General features: G+C 41.7%; 2 protein-coding genes across 4 annotated transcripts in view; one reads left to right on the top strand and one right to left on the bottom strand.

Moving 5' to 3' along the window:
• The window catches only part of DNAJC13 (DnaJ heat shock protein family (Hsp40) member C13), a 55522-nt gene extending 42501 nt beyond the window's left edge, over nucleotides 1-13021 (top strand). For 2 of the 3 annotated variants that reach the window (XM_040590316.1, XM_040590315.1), the window contains 15 exons: nucleotides 46-159; nucleotides 461-577; nucleotides 1102-1279; nucleotides 2352-2443; nucleotides 2818-2917; nucleotides 3372-3446; nucleotides 3615-3727; nucleotides 4139-4308; nucleotides 4680-4722; nucleotides 5635-5808; nucleotides 6846-7025; nucleotides 7282-7422; nucleotides 7912-8055; nucleotides 8891-8990; nucleotides 12178-13021. In XM_040590316.1, the coding sequence (XP_040446250.1) occupies nucleotides 46-159; nucleotides 461-577; nucleotides 1102-1279; nucleotides 2352-2443; nucleotides 2818-2917; nucleotides 3372-3446; nucleotides 3615-3727; nucleotides 4139-4308; nucleotides 4680-4722; nucleotides 5635-5808; nucleotides 6846-7025; nucleotides 7282-7422; nucleotides 7912-8055; nucleotides 8891-8990; nucleotides 12178-12275 (1839 nt within the window). In that variant the 3' untranslated portion in view covers nucleotides 12276-13021. Of the gene's footprint in view, nucleotides 1-45; nucleotides 160-460; nucleotides 578-1101; nucleotides 1280-2351; nucleotides 2444-2817; nucleotides 2918-3371; nucleotides 3447-3614; nucleotides 3728-4138; nucleotides 4309-4679; nucleotides 4723-5634; nucleotides 5809-6845; nucleotides 7026-7281; nucleotides 7423-7911; nucleotides 8056-8890; nucleotides 8991-10695; nucleotides 10808-12177 lie in introns of all 3 variants that reach the window. The other variant, XR_005827391.1, reaches the window with a different exon arrangement.
• Nucleotides 13022-14405: 1384 nt separating this feature from the next.
• The window catches only part of ACAD11 (acyl-CoA dehydrogenase family member 11), a 33881-nt gene continuing 27451 nt past the window's right edge, over nucleotides 14406-20835 (bottom strand). The window contains exons 14-20 of the mRNA XM_040590321.1: nucleotides 20758-20824; nucleotides 19178-19263; nucleotides 18912-18983; nucleotides 17879-18033; nucleotides 15895-16011; nucleotides 15332-15441; nucleotides 14406-14813 (exon numbers count right to left, since the gene is read on the bottom strand). Of these exons, the coding sequence (XP_040446255.1) occupies nucleotides 14699-14813; nucleotides 15332-15441; nucleotides 15895-16011; nucleotides 17879-18033; nucleotides 18912-18983; nucleotides 19178-19263; nucleotides 20758-20824 (722 nt within the window). The 3' untranslated portion in view covers nucleotides 14406-14698. The remainder of the gene's footprint in view (nucleotides 14814-15331; nucleotides 15442-15894; nucleotides 16012-17878; nucleotides 18034-18911; nucleotides 18984-19177; nucleotides 19264-20757; nucleotides 20825-20835) is intronic.

Genomic DNA, 20835 nt, shown 5'->3' with positions numbered 1-20835 from the left:
AACTGTTATAAAAATGTTACATTGTGTAAATTCCTTATTTCCTAGACTCTGAAGGTGCTTAACAGTAACACAGAGAACCCCTACTTAATCTGGAACAATGGGACTAGAGCTGAATTACTTGAGTTTTTGGAATCTCAACAAGAAAGCATGATTAAGAGGGTGAGATAATTTTTGCTTTAAATCTCACTAGTAATTTTTAAAAAAGGTTTCATGTTTTGGTACATCCACTTGTAATGCTGTGGTACAGTTAATACAAGTATCCCTTGTTGTCTACTCCTAAGTCACTTTCTTCATTCGGCAGTCATAAAAAGAAAACAAAGAGTTTGCTTGTCTACTTCCTGGACTTCTGTTAAAGCTTTAAGTGTTCTGTACAGTTATGGTTTGTCATTATTGGGTTATAGCTTTACACTTTCTACAAGATTACTTTGTCTGAGCTTGTGCTGCTTATCTCTGCTTAAAGGGTGATTGTGACAAGAGCTATGGATCTGACTTTGTCTTCAGTGACCATGCAAAGGAACTTATTGTGGGAGAGATTTTTGTTAGAGTCTACAATGAGGTCCCTACCTTCCAACTAGAGGTGAGATATAGCTAAAACCTTCCTGTTGAAACTAGTGTTTGGAATGTTAGTTCTTCTTTATCAGTGCAAACAGCATATAAAATTTCCTTCAACATGATCAGAATCTTACAGGTTATCTCTGTATCAGAGCAGAATAAATTAAAAAGAACAATGAGTTTGTCATAAGATGTGCTGCTTCGGATGTCTTAATGCCTTTTCTCTACAAGCTTGCACTGCAGATGCTTGGGCTTATTCAGTAATTCCAGGAGGCAGTGATTCTGCCTAGTGGCATTGCTATCCATCCATATATATGGACAAATGTACACCTTAAGAGTGCTGTTGAAGTAGTGGCAGCTTTCTTAAGGGTATGTGTAGGTAGAAATAGAGCTAATGTTGTCCAAATGTTAGTGATCATAGTAGAAAAGTGCTTCCTGTCTGGAAGAAAGGTATATGTGAAATGTAGAAAAGTTATTCAGATATGCTTTCCACAAGTGTGAATACTGTTACATCCCACACCTAAAAATGCTCTCATCTCTAATTTAAAGGTTCCTAAAGCATTTGCTGCAAGCCTCTTGGATTACATAGGCTCACAAGCACAGTACCTTCATACGCTAATGGCAATAACACAGACTGGGAAAGTAGAGTCCAATCAACATGGAGATCGGTTACGGAGAGTTGAAATGGCCCTGGAGGCTCTGAGAAATGTGATAAAACACAACCCAGGTAGGCTTAAAACTGAACTACCCTGATAGGCCGCCTTGGGGACAACCTCAAAAAATGCAGACCTCTGTGATCTTTATCTTCTAGTGAGAAGGAAGCTTGTTTTGCTGGCTAACAGACTTTAGCATTGTTGATAAGCTGTATAGGCTTGGTTTTGTTTGGTGGGTTTTTTTACCCCCTGGAGAATGTTATCTGTAGATATATTAGTTTTGTGTGAAGTCCCAGCCTTATCTAGTTTCTTTCTTGAAATGCTGGGTTTTAACTCTAGCTCTAGCCTGTTACCAGGAGTACTTGGATGAAACTTTCTGCAATCCTTCAAAGCATCTTCACTTGATTTTTAAACTTCCTTGCCTCAAAAAGAACCTCCTTGAGCAGAGTAGTGCATACTACTAAACACATAAAATGTTAGGGCCTTACTAAAGCAGGAGGAGAAGATGCTCTGGAGAGTGGGCGGGTAACACCAGCCAAGATTTATAAGCCAGTGTCAATGTACAGGTTGGAAAAGCCTGAGAAACGTGACTAGGATGTTCTCGTGTGCTATAATATGGTAGTTCTGAAAGCCACTTGTGTTATTATCATGGCTTCTAATATAACTGGCTAGGTTGCTTCATACTGCTTTCTCTGTATTTGGCGATTATAACCCTGAAGGCAGCTGTCATGCAAATCGCAACCCTACTGTGAGCTGGGAGAATCAAAAAGGGCAAGTGTATTTGAAGACAAGAAGTACTCATCAATGATAAATGAAGTAACTACACTTGTTTAGTTGTCTTAGTTGTTTTGTAAGAATGCAAGTAGCTAGGTAGTCCAAGAACTAGCTCAGTTGACTCAGTCAGTACCCTCTGCTTTTGAAATATTTTTGACCTGAGACATTACGGAAGCTAGATTAATAGACAGGACTTCATAATTTTCAAATTCTGTAGCAGGTGCTGTCCTGTAGGAGCTGTTAAAACTACTGTGACTTTCTATTTAGACACAGACTTGAACACCTCTCTGTATAGTGAAATGTGCGCTTGGGATAGCTGGCAGTGAATACTTGGGCTAACTTGAAGAGAATAACTTATTTGGTCTCTTGCAGGTTCTGAGTGTGAATGCATAGGTCACTTTAAGTTGATATTCTCCCTTCTGCGTGTTCATGGAGCTGGCCAAGTGCAGCAGTTGGCTCTGGAGGTAAAAAAAAACAAACAAAACAACAAAAAACCCCTGGAAAAAGCCAGTTTTAAAAGCCCCCAGACCCCCTGTCTAGATGCTGTATATAATGAGAATAAACAAACCTGATTGTGTAACTGTTAGAATAGTACCTTAAATGCATGAAGACTGCTGTTCCAAGATGTCAGCTCCTCTGTGGGGGAACAAGTGATAGCTTTTTGCCTGAGTCCTTGCTCCCTTTTTCCCTGAGGTGACAAGACAATCTGGTGGTAGGGATAAATATCGTAAATATTAGTTATGTTGGCCAGTGAGGTGACTGACTTCATACACTGCATCTTTTGAGCAATGTCTTAATAGCTGGAATATAATCAAGTGCTGTTTCTGATCTTTTACAGGTAGTAAACATAGTAACAAGTAACCAAGAATGTGTTAACAACATTGCTGAGGCAATGGTTCTGGCTAACTTACTGGCACTCCTGCATTCCTTACCTTCAAGTATGTCCCATACAATTCTTAGTCTTGCAAGGCAAAGGGTTTCCAACTTAGAAATAACTTAGAATGCAGCTGGCTGAGCTTACTACTGGGTTTTAGGTTAGAACGGCATTACAGTGGGGATGAGTAAGTAAAAAAGTTCTGTTTGTCTTAAATGTGAGAGATGAAACATGAATTGCAGATATTCAAATCATGTTTGAATTGTGTAGTATTTTGTTGACCAATGCTCTTACGGTATTTAGGTGATAAACATTTAACTAAGAAGTTATGCTCTACGAAAATGTATGATTCATTTGATGTTTCTTAACTAGCTGAATTTAGCCAGAAAGCCCTGAGCTTGCAATTGTCATAAGCTTTATTGTGGTTTTGCTACAGCTTTCTGTTAAGATCTGTTTAATTCATCTTTGGTTAGTTAAGAACTTTGTGCCATATAGACTATTTTTTTTTTTTTTGACAGGTCGGCAACTTGTCCTTGAAACATTGTATGCTTTGACGTCTAGCACAAAAATAATTAAAGAGGCCATGGCAAAAGGTACAGTACTACATTGAAAGCAAGTATTTCTGCAGCACTGGACTTAAAGTAAATACAATGGCTGGCCGAATTGTACTCTTCCCTCTAGAACAATCAAAGAGGAGTCGGTGAATTCATACTACTTGTGACCAGAAAAAAATTTGAATGTTTTTCTGTCTCTTTGTACAGGTGCTTTAATCTACTTACTAGATATGTTTTGCAACTCAACTCATCCACAGGTCCGAGCCCAAACAGCAGAGCTCTTTGCCAAAATGACTGCAGATAAGCTGGTGGGTCCAAAGGTAAGAATCTTAACAGCTCTCATTGGAACACTTATCTTGATATTACCCACCCTTCTCAAGACGGAACAAAAAAACCTCTTCTGCGACTGAAAGATTCGTGTGAAGAGCAATCTGGCTCTTTCAAAACAGTTAACTCTTAATCTGTGAGCAGGTTTCTAGAAGCAGTTGTATTTATTGTAACAACTATAAGCAGTTTGGCTTCCATTTGTAATGACTTCAACTTTAGATACCTAGATTTCAGACCTGTCACTGGCTATTGCTATTTAAAATGATAGCACTATCTTATCTGGTGGTGTTGTGTTTTAGCAGTTGACATTTGAGCACTACAAATAACTGGACTTCCTTGAGTTCTCTCTTTCTGTCACTTTTTCTCATGGTATACTAAATGTCAATTCTACTCGTCTGTTGTAGGTTAGGATTACACTGATGAAATTTTTACCTGGAGTCTTCATGGATGCCATGAGAGACAACCCTGAAGCTGCTGTTCACATCTTTGAGGGAAGTCATGAAAATCCTGAGTTAATTTGGAATGATGCCTCCAGGGAGAGAGTATCAACAACAGTTCGAGAAATGATGCTTGAGTATGTGGAGACCTACTGACTAAGCATTTCCTTATCTGAGACGCTTTTAGTGGCAATAAACCAGAGTTGCTATAGAAGAACTGTCAGACAGAGCTTTGCCTTTAAAAAGTAGAAGCCTTGCAAGCCAGACTTCGGTGAAAAGGAACCTGTTCACTGTTTGTATATCATACCTGTAACTCAGTGACGCAGGTGCGGTTTGTGCACAATCCAGCTATTTGCTCACTGCTATGAGATTTGGGAGGGGATTACAATGAGGAGAAAATGGGGTTTAGAAACTGGAAGTACTTCACAAAGGTGGAGGGAGACTGAGATGTCAAGTAAGGAACAACTGCTTCTTTTACTGCTTGCTAAAACTTACTTTCTTTTTAAAGGCACTTTAAACTTCAGAGGGACAACCCTGACGCTAACTGGAAGGTAAAAGCATACTGTTTTGCGTTGAGTGCGTCCAGGGAGACTGTAAACCAGCTAATATATGCATCCATGTAACTCTCAGACAGGCCTTCCTTTTAAAACACCAACAGGAACTCACTGGTGTGCTGACGTAACTGTATTGAATGGATGCTTTTGTTACTAGTTATACCTTGAAATCACACACTGTATTGCCAGCGGTTTTGCCAGTAATACTCTGAATTTTCTGATAGTTAGGTAATTCTAAAAATTGTCAACAGTCAGCAACAAAGAATATAATTTTGCTAGTGACTGTCACTTACTATGTAGCTGTAGTAAACTTGATCTTGGTAAATGTTCAGGAATTTTAGTAAGCTACTGAATCTCAAATTATTGTCCTGAGCCATTCCATCACATCTGGCCAGTCAGTGAGATGTTTCAGTGTTTCTGTAGTATTTCTCAATATCTGGGAGAGGGCAGACGTGACTCCCAATAGTAGTCTAGTTCAGCCTTAAAACCACTTCATGGGTTCATGTGCTGGATGGCTATTTTGATGCAGGTCGGAACTGGAAACTTCTTTAGGTTGATGGTGAAAAACCTTCCCCTGAAGTGTGCAAGAAAGGAAAGGACTGTGCTATCAGTCTTGTTGCTGGTGCTTCTTTTGAACTAGAGTTTACCATGGGTGTAGTTTAGACTGAGGTACTATCTTTCTTTGAAAGAAGAGTCCACTGTAGTAGTAGTGCCTGCACCATTCTTTATACGCTGATTTCTTACCTCACATCTCTTCACGATAGTGTTTATTAGTCTGGCATAGTTCAGTTTTGGAGAATACAGTTAGTTCAGTGACCCTTGCTGCTTAGTCATGGTGTTATGAATTAGTCATGAATTGCAGCTCTCGCAAATACCCTTGCCAGTAACTCCTACTTTACAATTCAACAGCTGCCTGAAGACTTTGCTGTGGTGTATGGTGAGGCAGAAGGTGAACTTTCAGTGGGGGGAGTCTTCCTAAGGATTTTTATTGCCCAGCCGGCCTGGGTTTTACGGAAACCGAGAGAATTTCTCATTGCACTGTTGGAAAAGTTTACTGAACTACTGGAGAAAAATAACCCCCATGTAAGATGATTTTTGTGATTCTGCTCTTTGAATTTGTTTAGTAGTCTTAAGCTTCTGGTCTTCAGTATCTGATTAACTTGAATTCTTGCACTTTCTTCCCAACACAAATCATTTTTTTTTTGTCTATTTTCTGACTCTCTAAAGTGTGTAGATATGTTTAGGCAACTTCTGAACATGAGTCAGTGCTTTTTAAGTCCCTGAAGCCACAGAACTAGCTTCAGTAAGTTTTAGAAGCTTATTTTGTGGTAGAGATGAGGCCTAACAAATGAAGTGTCTTCAATTAATCTTTGACTGGCCAACCTAAGAAAATGCCACTTGAGCTGAAATTTTTTAGGTAGTGCAGAACTTGACACTTCTAGTGTCCTTCTGCAACACTAACTTCCAGGTCTAGTGTAAATTGTGACCTATACAAGGCTGCCACATAACCATTAGTATAAAGCAGAAAGACTAATGTGTTACTCTTGAACATTGTTGTCAAATTGTAACTTAATGATATTAATAAAACCTGAATTTGTTAAACAGTGTTTAGACTCTGGGTTAGACTTGCAGGGAAGGAACTAACCTGTATATTGTATAAAACAGACTTCTTTATTACAAAGAAGTGATAGCAGTTTGTGTAGGCATGCAGAATACAGCAAGTGCAGTGAGTGCTGCTGCACAGGCTGCAGAACCCTTTAATGATTCGGGTTGTCAGCCTAAACATCCTATCATGCTTCCAGCGAGCAAAATAGCACATATGCTGCTGTGCATGCAGAGGCTGCAGCCAGACACTGGCTTCTCCAGGTACCCGAAATAGTGCCTAGAAACTTCCATGATCTGTGTTCTTGAAACTAGTGCATACCTGTCACTACTGGAGCTGATCATGTTCTTCTAAACTTCTTGTTCTAACAATTTCAAAGCATAGTGACATGATGCAAGCGTTAGGGAAAAAGTCTACAATACAGAGCATGTGAGAAATGTTACTATTATGGTGATACATAAGGCTTTACAGAGTTACACTTTCTGCTGATTTTTTTGTTTTGTTTTGTTTTCTCCAGGGGGAAACTTTAGAAACCATTACCACAGCAACTGTGTGCCTGTTCAGTGCCCAGCCTCAGCTAGCTGATCAAGTTCCTCCGCTTGGTCATCTTCACAAGATAATCCAAGCTATGAATCACAAGAACAATGCCATTCCTAGAAGTGCCATTCGTGTCATTCACATACTGTCTGACAATGAGGTACTAAATCATTTTAAGTGCTCAAGGGGAGAGAAAAACATAACTGGAGTTACTTGTGGTGTTTAGTATTGTTCCTAGAAGTGTGTTACTGTAACTATAAACACTGTGTACCAGGTGAACGGGGACTTGAGGCTAATTAATGGGGAATTGATAGATTAAAGATCCTGAGATATTTATGGTCTTGGCTGACCATATTGGTCAGAACTGTCAAGCTGAGTGTAAAAAATAAAATAAAATACTGTTTCTGTCTCTGCAGCTTTGTGTTCGAGCAATGGCATCACTAGAGACCATTAGCCCTCTCATGAATGGAATGAAGAAGAGATCAGATATAGTTGGTGTAGCGTGTGAAGCACTTAATCGAATGTTTCAGAAGGAACAAAATGACTTGGTAGCCCAAGTAAGTAGTACATTCTCAAGCTGTAAGTTTGATATTTTTATATTTGCGTATCTAAACTGTTCTTAAGAACAGAGGTACTGTTCAGTATGTGTCCGTGAGGCTTCCTAGGAGCCATCTAACTAATGTATTTTTCATGTTGGAGAAGTCAGAAGTCAGTTCTTTACCAAAAATGTAGACCTGCTCAAGGATGTTACCTGAGCAGTGAAGCTCAGTGTGTAGGATGGTGTTGGCTTGTGTCTGCTGAGAAAGCATAACATAGGAATGCTAGCTAATGCGATGGAGTTTACATCTAGACAGGGCAGAACTGCTGGACAATGTCTTTGCTTTCTCTTGTATTGTATTTCATACAGCTCAGGAAAAACTGACTGGCATAAACGTACTTGGTAATAGCTGCTGGCGCTTACGGTTCACACTAGTGCTAGTGATATAAAACATCTGAACAGAGCTTTCTAGTCCATGTTAAAGCAACTCATCTGGGTATATTTGCAGGCTTTGAAAGCAGATTTGGTCCCTTACCTTCTAAAGCTGCTTGAAGGTATTGGTCTTGAGAACTTGGAAAGCCCATCTGCCACTAAAGCTCAGATTGTTAAAACTCTGAAATCCATGTCTCGCAGCCTGCAGTATGGAGAACAGGTAAGTACTGACAAGTCCTTGACTGGGTTTGGGACACATGGAAGTTCAAACTCTGAACAGCCTTTGTTTGGTATTATGGCTGTCATGTACATCATTCCACCTAAAATGTTAACACTCTGTAACTACAAAATCACTATGGGTTTGGAACATCTCCATCTCTTGTGGAGAAGTCATTGGTTCAATACATGTGAAAGAAATGCAAGCAATGAGAAAGACAAATCCTAAATCCAGAAATGTTCTGTAAGGTAGTAGGCTTCTACTGACAGCTCTTCACAACTTGGGTTAGAAATGTAAATTGTGTTTTGGTGCCCCCCCCCCCCCCCCCCCCCCCCGGATAAATACTGTTTAAGACAATTGCAGCAGTGCTAAGGATGTAAATTCAAGTTGGTGACTTGTCCCAGTAACTGTTAATTCTTGGTGCCTTTTGCTTGCCCCTCTGTTGAAAACTTTAAGGGGAAGGAAACTGGGATTAGGTCTCTCCTCCAAGTTGGCCCTATCTCGCTTTCCTCTTCTACCTTGGCTCTAGATGCGTGGCAAGTGGCTGCTTGCAGGGTGCTTTCCCTTGTCACCTAACTGGGCAACGAGGGAGGTAGTCAAACCACTAAATGACTTCTTTATGAGCTCTTCTGCATTATGCATTCAGCTGCACAATTCAAATGGAAAAGCAGGTTGCTGTAGTCACCTTGGAAATGTGTGATTCCACATTGCAGCCTGAACCACTGCCATGCTGTCCGGCAATCTCTTCAGAGTGGTTTGGTTCTAGAAAATGAGTCTATTCCCCTAGAACGCTACAAATGTCACTTGCTTACTCTGTTAATGTCTTCAAATACTTTAGGTAAATGAAATTCTGTCTCGTTCTTCTGTGTGGAGTGCCTTTAAGGATCAGAAACATGACTTGTTCATTTCTGAGACGCAAACAGCAGGATACCTCACAGGTTAGCAAATCTTTCCTATATGTCATGAATCATACTGGAATGTTGCTTGTCACTTGACTCTGGAGATACTGTTACCCTCAGGATCTAGTGCCATCATGTGGCCTGAACATTCAAAACTGTAAAAATCCAGTGAGCTTTTAAAACACAAAAAGCCTAACTATTTTGTGGTTGAAGCTGTATTTCGCTGGATAGACATTGCTGTACCTACTTCTAAAATAGCAGAGCAATGGAATCTGGACACAGGCAAGTCTTGCAAGTACCCTGTAGTGATAAAGCAGAGGTGCAATTGGAGTAATGAATGACAGTAGCTTTCCATGCTTTCTCAGGATCAGTCTGCTTTAGGTCGAGAGCAAACTGTTTTCCAGGGTTAAGGGGAGGAGTAAACTTTGTTCAAAGTCACTTAGACTGTATTAATTGTGCCATGTGAATTGTGTTGCTTTAGAGCGTTAGGTGTGTAATTGTAGTATTGGGAAAGTTTGAATGTTAACAGGTCGTTCAAATCGTGAGGCCATGTTCCAGTCAGGCCCTATGAGCACACAGACCTTCTCTGGTGGGAATGGCCTCATGCCTGTACTTGGAGCTTGTGGTGCATACTTCAATGCACCTGTGATGCACTCTGAGTCCCCTGCTGGTGCCACCAAGAGTAAAGTGGCACTCTAGGGTCACCGCCTCAGTGTCGCCAGCCATGTAGAAGAGCATTCTTGCTGTGTGTGCAACTGATGTGAACTTCCTCGCTGGTAATGGCACGGCGGGGACGTAACCCTGGGACAGTTAGGTCACAGCAAATCAAATTCTGGTGCTTCCTTCACTCACATGCAGCACTTGATACATACATGTTTAATGACTGCGTTCTGCGGTATCACAGATTACTTGCTATATCTGAAAAAACTTTACGTAACGATATTGCAGCAAACTTTGTCTAAAGCAACACATTATGAAACCACCTGACTCCTCAATAACCATCGGCTGAACAATCATTTGGTCTTTAAAAGTTTAGCCTCCCAGGTAAGTTGTGACAAGTCAACATGAACACTTCTGTGTGCCACATGGAATGTGCCTCATCTAACCCAATATAGGAATCGTAAAGCTTTTGAGTGTAACTGTACTGATGAGGTATAAATCAGAAGACTGCATAGACAGGAAAGTTATTCTTGCAAGATACTCGCATGTATTTTTAGAAAATGAAGCAAGAACCTTTCAAGTCAGGAATTCAGCATTTGTTTAATACTTCGAGAGTAGGTATATTGCAACACTTGATGTGTTTTTCCACACAGGAAAGACACAGTGCTTTAGCTCTGAGCAAATTTTCTGTTTATTGCACCATTTACTGTCACTTAGACAAAAGAACGCTTGATTCAGTTGGTACTGAATTTCCTTGGTATTTCATAAGTACTGTAAAACTAGAAGTATGAAGTAAATGCTGGCTAAGAACTGAAACTATAAGAGATGTTGTCAGGCTTGAGACGGGGGGCAATACAGCTATCCAATTGCCCTAAGGCCTGTGCTGCATTTAAATAGCATAATGTTTAAGTGCTTGCAGATATAGAGTGAAGGTGCCGTACAAATGCAAAGTATAGATGAAAACCAAACAACAAGCTTTATTTTTAACCTGCTTTATCTTGTATTCTGCCTTATGTCTTGCTTCAAATTGCTTTGCTACTTGCACTTCCCTTGAAACTTCCCTTGCCTATTTCTCTTCCCTCAGGTGTCTCTTCTCCTTCCCTTCTAACTGGCAGCAGTCCCCTTCACCTGAGAAGCGGGCTTTAGATCTGCTCTGCCAGGCAGCTTGCTAACTTCTGTGTAGCTCTCTAAAGCAGGTAGATACCATCTTGCAAAATGCATGCTGCACTTGCTGCATTCCGAGTAACAGGTGCATGTTGTAGAACTGTAATTTGTGGTCCCAAACTGCAAAACACCGATAAACTTGCCTTCAAGCACACAGGAGCAGAAAACTAACAACTGCAGTGGCTGAGACTTGCTGGTGCTACAGGTGAACTAAACTTCTGAGTGGAAAAGTTTGAGCGATGAGAGAACTAGTGGAATTTTGGTGCTAGGACATGTAGCAGTGGGTCTGGCTCTTCACAAGTGCCACTGATGGGCTGGCAAAGAGAAGTCACCTTCTGAAGCCAGAGAGCTTGGTTTTTGTTTTTGTTTTTACCAAAAGTCACTGCTTGCTTTGCTCTCCTGCTTGCAGTAGTAGTATAGGACTCTTTGTAAGGAGACAGACCATGCTCTGATGTTCTGGCTCCAGGCTGTGGTGTGAGAAGGGAGGGTGGGGCATGAAGGAGCAGTAAATTTGGGAGAACTCAGCGCGGATGACATAAGGGGGGGAGGGTAAAAGACCCAGCAGAACTTACCATGTTAAAGATCGGCACTGTAGGCTGGTGGTCTCATACCAAGTTGATCACTGCATTGATGCAGGAACACGCTGCAAGTTGGCAGTTTTCTACAGCCGTTGATCTGGTTGGAGTTGCTGTTGAAACGCCTCACGCCGCAACAGGAGTTGTGGAAAGCTTCTATAGGACTATAAGCTTTGAGGGAGAGGGGCTTTGTCTGCAGTGCGGACCTGATTGCCCCTGTAGTAACAGTCATGGAGACTTATTAATGGGAAGGAGTTCTGTATCTCCAGTAGTTTGTGCACCCTGGGAATGCTGTTAATTTTTCTAACTGAAGGCACAAAGAGCTGCCTAGACAAGCATAAGGCAGTTCTGCTCGTTCATGGGGCAGCCTGTTGAGCTTCCTTTAAATATACAGCTGGGAAAACGCTTGCAACACTGAAAGCGTAGATGTGGAGCCCAGCAGTGGAATGCACGCCTCAACTCACTTCACCTTGGCAGCAGGTTCTTCCCTGAGCAAAGGAGGGCCACCCCTCTTTACTGCCACTTCCATGGAGGAAGGTCAGATGGGTAACTGTGGTGGTCAGGGTGCTCTTGTAACTTACTTGGTAATAAATAGGAATAAAGCAAGTCAGAGAATGGCTTCCACAAGCTACTCCGCTTAGTCCACTAAGATGCCTTAATTCCTAGTGTTCCTGGATTCCAAAGAATCTAAATGAAAACTGTTAAATGTTCTTGGTTTAATGTGTCTGGCTGACTCTGGATGATTTGGGTGTTACCAGAGGGAATACAGCTGTGCAATGGTTCCTTAGCTTCAAAACTAATCACCAGTGTTGTTTTTCTCCCAAAAGGCCCTGGAGTTGCTGGTTACCTTACTGCAGGGACGACGTCATCTGTAATGCCCAGTGTACCACCCCCAGTAGACAACGAAGTGGGAGATGTCAGCTAAGGACTGGAAATCCTTGTGAAAGAGACAAAGGCAGACAGGCCAGTGATGAGGAACAGCACTTTCCTCCGACACATTGAAGTGAACTTACTGCCTTTCCAAGTGTTTATGACAGTGTTATTCCTTTTTCTATGACCGTTTTGTTTTTGTTGGGTTTTTTTAGGAAAAAGTTGGTGATTCTAACTATCACACTGTAATACAAGAAAGCACTCTGTGGATCAACTGAAATGGGTACACAAGATTTTTTTCTTGTCGTACGTAAGCACATTTTGTTCCTTTGTATTTGTTTACAAGACTGTGAATCAAACTTTCCTAGTTTTTATATTTTATTAATTAGCATGACTGGAGTTGAGCTACAGTCTAGAGGAATTGGGCTAAAATCACTTTGACCTCACTGACCCCCCCTGAAAGGGCATCCCTTCTTTTCCCGGTCTGATGTGATCACTCCCATTGAACATGACACGTAAAGGGTTTGGCCCTGCACCAGTTCACTGATGTCCTTAATCATTAACATTATCTTCTTCCCCGAGATCAAACAGATTTAGACATTCATATGTATAACTGGCTTGACCAAATTGACAAAGCTTCAGCAAAAAACCTTAAAGTTGACATGTTATGTAAGAAATTAGTGTAATTGTGAAATGTTCTATACATTATCCAGTATATAAAAACTTTCTATATTGAGTGTACATTATACAGATCATTCATATGTACATAAAATTTTAAAATAAAGGGAATTAAGAGCCTTGTTAATGAGATAAAGGTGGTGTTCTTATGTAGATGTTCTTTGAAGGTGTGGGAAATGAGGGTGAGCCAGAGACCTTAATTTTCCGTGGGATTAAACAGGATTCCTGGGCATTCTTGCTTGGAAAAAGATAGTGTGCAGATGTTTTGCTCCAGGCGGCTGACTCCTAAACCACAGGCAGTGGTACAGCACAGGTTGTTTTGTACTTGAAATGCACTTCAGCCACTGACTTGCTGCTGTTCTTGACTTCTTAAGAAGCATTCCAGGCAGGAAGCAAGAGGAAACTTAAGATGGATGGAAATACAAAGAAGAATTACTGCTTTCTAAAAAGAGATTATAATCTTGGTTTTAGGTATAATGAACGGAGATGAGAGAAACATATTTGTGGGAAGCATGTGGTTCTAGGTACTCTGAAACTAACCACCCTGACTGACTTCAGCAGCTCTAGCTGGAGCACCCTTCCGATGGACACTTGGCTGCAGGCTCATCCTGAAGATGGAGCCAAAGGCGGCGTGTTCTCTCCAAGCTCCAGCGCTATGCTAGGGCTGTTTGTTTGCTCATGCAAGAAGTAAAAGCTTGTATTATTAAGATAATTGTTGATCAACCTCGTATAAGCTGAAAAGTGATTGTCCTAACTTTATAGGAAGTAGATCTACTGCCGGCACAGTATGCTGTGAGCTGCCTGGTGCTGTTACTGTACGGAGAAGTTCTTGTAATTAATGTCAAAGAGTGTCATTACAGGACCAGAGCTGAGAAACTCTTGACCTTTGAGAACATCACAGAGGTGTATTGGGCATAAATGGCAGAGCCTGTTTTGGTAGCAGAGGTGGCCGTGAACTGCCCTGGGCTGGTCCCAGCTTGTTCCAGCCAAAACTCAGTCCCTCAGAGGGGAAGGTGCTGCCTGTGCTTAGATGTATTTAAGAAAGAATGGGAGCAGCTGGGGCCAGGAGACAACTTGTGTGAGGATGCACAAAAGGAAAGATGCAAGGGAAGACAAAAGGGGCACCTCTAAGGAAAAATGTGAGAAGATTTATTTGGAGAAAGCAAGTAGAGGAGTAAAAAGTGAGGAGGAGCAGGCAAACGGCTACACCCTGACCCCAGCCTGCCTCCCTTGAGGAGAGGTGGGGGAAGGACTGAGCATAGCGTTAGGGCAAAGGATGGCAGCTCAGAGCAGGAACTGGGCAGGAGGGTGTTGGACTGCAGGTGAGCTTTGGAAAGGGAAAAGAAAGGCATTAACCGAAGTGTTTAAGTCTCATTTAATAAAAAAATAAAAGTTTATCCTAGCTTGCAATAAACAAAATGGGGTGAAACTGCCAAATCAAAACTGCTTTGCCTACAATAAAAGGACAAAGGCGGCTTTGACTCAGAGCAAATAAAGCACTTCAGGCCTCTTTGAAAACAGTCTTTATTTCATGTTATAAAGAACCCAGACAAATTCTGGTATTAACATTGGCATTCTGCAAATTTTTAAAAGTGTGTAAATTTAAAAAGTGTAAAAATTTAAAATTATAATTACTATACTCCTGATTACTTGTAATTAATTACTATACTTAAAGTGAGCAAATAGGTATTGCTTCAAGCTAGAATCAAGTTTTTATATTCATCCTATCTTACCTTAAACATTATTGCACGGAACAAAATTCTAAGTCTTCCAACCATTTCAGATGGCTTTATGTTGACATTAGATTTTTGCAGTTAGCTGCTTGGACTGATCAAGTAGTTCTAACTTTGCAACTGTGGAGAGATGAACTTCATCCGGCCCGTCTGCCATGCGCAAGGTCCGTATAGAAGCAAACCTGTGTCAGAAGAGCCAAATTAGGGGTAGATTTCTAATTGTGCCACAGCAGCAAGCCACTCTGACAGCAGAAGTTCTTTAGTACTGTTTTTGCCACAGCCACCCTCTTAACAATAGTGTCTGTGAGAAGAGCTATATCACACAGGAGATATTACAGCAAAACCTTCCTGGCAGGATTGAGATGTGTGGGCTGGAAATTCCAAAGGCTTGCCTCTCCCCAAGGCCCTAAGGGAGAATACTAAGCTTTAGAAACAGATTCTCTGTGCTGCTGATAAGAGCTAGGTCTAGTGCCAGTTTTCAGTTTGTGTGGCGGTGGTGGTTTTTTGGCAGGGCAGGCGTAAGGGTAAAGCACTGCACTTGCACTGGAGTTGAATTATGAAAACAGTTGTCTTAACCTTTATAGCTGAAAGGTATACAGACCATTATTTTGGGCTATCTGAGGTGAAAGAGATGTACTACTGTTACCAACTTGCCTTAAAAGCAACACTTGGACTCTACAGGTAAGTTTTCTTTACTCACATAGAAGCCAAAGGGAAGTCCTGGGAAACTCCAGCTCCACCACACACTTGGATTGCACAGTCAATCACTTTAAGCACAGCTCGAGGGACAACCACTTTGGTCATGGCTACCTGTGGTGAGAACTCACATTACCGGTGATAGTTCCACAAGCAAGTGAAAATATGTATCTATTTAACAGTGCTTCTGAAGATTGGGATCTCACAGTACATTCCTTCCTCTTGGGATTTGAGGAGAGCTCTGCTGTCTCTGTTCCCTGGGTAAGGTGAAAGTGTTCCCAGTCACCCAGACCTATCTCATTGTGTTGAGACAAGTAAGCAATTCTTGAACTACTTCAGTTTTTAAATACCTTATCACATTGATCTCAAAGTTTTAAACCGAGAACACTTTCTAATCCTGTGACAATCAAAAGCACAGCTTAAGGCTGCCTCTTTTCAATGTGAAGTTATACTCTACAATTAGAAGAATCATGTTTAAAAATGTTTTAGCTTGTAGTTTGACCAGCTGAATGCAGAGGTACTGCATCCCCCAAGTCCTAGCCTAAGGCTGCCAAAAAGAAATTTTACCTCTTTTCTTGCTCTTCTGTTGCCCAACGTGTCGATCCTCCTGGCTGTTTTTAGAGTAAGCAGTCGAGCCTGTTCTATGCTAAGGCGGCATTCAGCAATCCAGTGGGCAACAACTTCCTGCAGAAACCAAAGCCAACAAGTAAAGTCAGTCACTGCCTCCCAGCATCCCTGGGTGAAGATGGCCCTCTTCCTCCACATGTGCAGGTTCAGCCACTTAGAGATGCTCTTGTGCAAATCACAGATAGTTCGTTGCCATGTGCTCTAATTAATGAGGAAAAAAGAGAGAGAACACTTGACTGACAAATACTTAAGCTAGAGCAGTTCTCTTCCTGGCAGGAAAAAGTGAAAAGGGGAAGACCTTCCCCATTCTGGCACACTTTCATTTCCTGGTCAGACGCACTGCTAGCCATTTTCCTGAAGCCCTTCAGCGCCTGCTTTTTACTCCCTGCTTTCCTTTACCCAGTACCATGACTCACAACCTGCTCTGTGTAACATGCCCCAGTATACAAAAATTGGGGGGTGAGGGGTAGTTGTGAAAGAGGAGAGAAAGTGGTTGTGTTTTGCGTGAACAGCTGCAGGGTGGTACCTGCTGCATCTGTCTGTTCATGTGGATGACAAATCAGCAGCTCACTTGATCCAAAACTACAGTCTTGGCAGCCCTTCCCTGCTCCGCTTAGCTAATCCACATCTGCAGCCAACAAACCACAGCGGGAAAAAAAGTACGTGTGCTGCCTGTCCGTGCGAAAGCTGCTTGGAGCCTGAGCCAGCCTCAGGCTCACGCTCCTGCCAGACTGTGGATGCGGTAGCTGTGGCAGCTGCAGGAGGCACGAGCTAATGCTCAGCACTTGCTTCAGTGCAAAGTCTGGGGGCTGAGCTTAGCCCATGCCAGCAAAGGTGGTTGGAACCTGCGTGGAGGCGTTCAGACACTTCTGCCAACAGCTCCCAGGGCTGTGACTAACTCCACGTGGGCAGTGGCGAGTCAGCCCGTTAGCCAAGGCCGCATCCCCTCTTTCTAGCTGTCCTAGAGCTGTGGAGAATGTACGTGGCCTATGCAGCTGGCCTCCAGGTCTTGCCTGTGGCTCTGTCAAACACTGGTTTTACATTTATGAGCTTCTGAGAAACAAGAGTGCACCTCATCCAACTCATTATTTCTAGGTTACGGTTGTGAATGGAAGTTTGGCAATGACATGACTGGAAAATGGATATGTAAGATTGTTCCCTCTGGATCTGTACAAACAATTTTCTATAACCTGTGCCAGACACTAATTCAGTTTCCTCTTTCCGTTGCCTTTACTTGTTTTTTCCAATAAAGTCATCCTAGCTTTTGGATAAGATTGAGGAACTCTTGAAATGGGATGGGCCAACTACTAAATGCTGACAGTCCTATAAAAAGCAGACTGTCATTTTTTTATTATTCTTGCAAGCTCTCCCTCACAAAACAGTATTTCAATTCAAGAGCAAAATAAGACCAAAAATCCCCACATGGCCTTGGTTTGGTCTGTAGTTCCATAAGTACAAATAATTCATCAGAGAATTTTTTTAGTCATTTTTTTTCAATTTTTAGTCAAATGTAGACCCTTGAGTGTCTCTGGTAAGCACGAACATAGATGTCTAGGTGACAAAATCAATGCACGAAAATGGTGAATTCACATTTTAACTACAGAAACATAACCTGTATGCCTGAAAAAACACCTGTCCAAACTGATCAGTGAAAGCAGAAAAAAAACCCATGGTGACAAAACCCGTATTCAAATCCAGCAAAGAATATCCAATTCATTGCAAGGGGGGAAAATATCCTGCAGGTTATAATTAAAAATGGGATTCTCGCACTGTGATTTTTTTCCTTTGCCACCTATAGCATTATGAATTCAAGGTTAGGGCACACCTATTGCAGTGCCTGTTACTAGAGTCACAACGTTCTGTGTGGGCAAAGCAAAGGGTGATGTTGGGAGCACGTGAATTGAGACAGAGGGAACATACTTACATGGTGATACAGTTTCTTCCCAAAAGTCTCTCTCTGTGCTGCACGCTTGCACAAGATCTCTAAAGCTGTTTCAGCCGCACCGAGGGACCTCATGCAGTGATGAATGCGGCCTGGCCCAAGCCGGCCTTGAGCGATCTCAAACCCCCTGCCCTCACCTGGTTGGAAAGAAAAACAGGCACATGCAGACTCAATTGCCCCTTGACATGATCCATGGTTCTGAGCAGAAGTGGCTTCAGAGCACCAGAGCTAGAAGCAATCTTCTTAAAAATTTATTTTACACTTTACAGAACTGTAGTTTTTTTTACTCCAACTAAATCTGTACTGACAGACAGTTAGTAGCACTTATAGCACCAAGCACACTCCTAAGATGGTTTCTGAGAGGATTTGATTTACCTGTTTTAATTTAAATGTTAATCTTAACTGAAAAATACATCCATGAGATCTGGTATGAGGTACGAGAACCTGGGGGGAAGACTCGGAGGTTTCCAGGTCCTAAGGCTACTCCTCAAAGCTTTCAGTGAAATAAAAACAGCAGAGAGGAGACAGAAGAAATCAGGATTTATAGTAAGTGAGAGAAGCAGAGCAAAACTCTCCCTGCAGAAGGTCACATGCTGGCCTGCTCATTCTTCCCTTTTTTTTTTCCATTCTGCTAAGTCTGTAGGCACTCAGGCTTGGACAGCCGTGGACTACAGCAGAACACTCTTTTTAGAAGTCTGTAAAGTCTGTGAGAAGTCAGTTTGGACATAGAATGCCACTGACAGTTTCTGGTTTGCTCTACTTCAGGGAAGTGATTTGCACGTGACAGCTACAGCTGCCCTGCTTCCTTCCTTTACCTTTCTGCTCTGAACAAGTTACGTTCAAGCAGCAGGTAGACTGCTAAAGGAAGAGTGGGCTCCCCCTCACGTGTTTGAGACCCTGGCTCAACTGACCATAGCAGTCAACTGACCATAGCAGGTTCATAAAATAAACCACCGTTTCATAAAACTTGGCTCATTACTGTACTTATTAAAAAGGAATTAATACTGAAACTCACCCAGTATTATATTGGAGACAGGTACTCGCACATCATTAAAGTGTATCTCAAAATGTCCTCCATGGATCTCATCTACAGGGATAGAGAAGACACAACAGCAGGGTAAAACGGAGGAGGACAAAAATATGGGTCTTCAATTCCTAACTCTTTTTCTATTACATGCATTTCACTTATTTATTTCATGTACAACATTTATTAGTATTACTGCAGCTTCTGAGAGTACTAACAAATTAATACACGTATAGGTGATAAATGTTACCACCTACCCAGGTAGCCAAACACTGAGAGGGGTCTTATCAGCTTCAGCCCTGGTGTGTCCATGGGAACAATAATCATGCTGTGCTGCTTGTACCTGATCGAGACAAAATGCACACGTTATGATTAACTTTGAGTCTCCCTTCTGTTCCCTCCCACCACTTTTATTTTCTATCCTCAATTTAGCATCACATAAAGCCAATACTGAGATCTATCCCTACTGACTGCAGCCACCCTGCCTGCATGCAGTGTGGCATGCATGCTTTAACACTCCCTGAATCACCAGTCAACGAGTTAAAAGGTACTACACCAGCATCTAATGCACCACAACTGTAAAAATACTGCTTCTGTCCCTTCTGCATCACCCAGTCAATTTCCCACACTCGCCACCACCTTTCGTTTTTGTTCTCAAAACATGTTTATCATCAACATCATCTTGGTTTGCTTATAGTTTAGGAAAAAAAATCCCAATGTTTAAATTCCTTCGGAATATTTAAAGTCAGCTATTAGTCACACAGAACAGGAGGTGACATCTCAGGTCCCTGAATTCAGTTGCAAGTCCTAGCAAGTGCAGTATCACATAATCCCCTCCAAGAACTTGCATTCAGCTTCCAAGAGCTTTACAGATGCCACTGTCTGCACAGCCGCTGCACAAACCCTGCTGTAGGCTGGAAGTAAGTTAGTGTTTACTTGTCAACGGAACCTAGCCAAATCTAAAAACTTAATCAGTGGAATTCGGGCTAAAATCCAACTCAGAGATATAGAAGTTCCACTTCTTTTGCATTACAAGCTGTGTGATTTTAATGGAACCAGTCACGAAGCATTTTATTCATCATTTGCGTAAGTTTTTGTAAAAGGCAATTTTAGTTTGGTAATGAGTTGAACAACAACATTTATTTTAAACATGAAGAGGGAAGTATTATATTACACAGATAGGAATGGAATGAGTAGGTCTGATTAAAGATGTACAATGCTGTTTGCCCCCACATCTTCACATAACAAGCATCCCATGTTTCAAACTTAACTTTCTATGCCTACAGATAACTTTGTGAAAAACAGTAGATACCTTCAGGTCTCTGATGTACCACCGGTACTCATTCCATTCAGGAACCCCCAAAGTTTTGGGTTTTTATCATTTAAGCACACAATTCTTCCTCTTGTTAATTATTTTGTATGCTACATTCTGGAAATAAACTGCAAGCCAGAGATAGTTGTTGGTGGAACAACTGATGCAGAATAGAAATAATGTGGCCAACACAAAGTTAGTGAACCCCAAAAATTTCCCGATCCAATTCATCACACAGCTGCACAAACAAACACTAGAGCTAGTGCCAGTGCAAGGGGGGAAGCATGCCAACGCAAGCTGGTGACAGCGGTAAGGTTGAAAGGCTTCAGTCAGCAGCAGCTGGTGGCAAAACAGGAGCTTGGTCAGCAACAGACACATGCACAGGTTTAAAACTGCCCTGTAATTCATGAGCACATCCACTGTTCAAGGCAGTTCATGGTATTTCACTTAACAAAATTTTTGCAAGCAGTGATTCCTCCAGGGAACAAGTTCTAGGTAATTCTCCACTCTCCTATGAATCCTTACCTGGATGCTGAGGAGTTCTTGGTTTTGCCCATTACAATTGCAACTTTGCAATTTGGATTCCCAGCACCTTAAAAAAAA

This window comes from Falco naumanni, chromosome 4, assembly GCF_017639655.2.
Source record: "Falco naumanni isolate bFalNau1 chromosome 4, bFalNau1.pat, whole genome shotgun sequence".
NCBI lineage: Eukaryota > Metazoa > Chordata > Aves > Falconiformes > Falconidae > Falco > Falco naumanni.
Note: the sequence above shows the minus strand (reverse complement) of the source record. Positions and strands in the feature narration are given on the sequence as shown.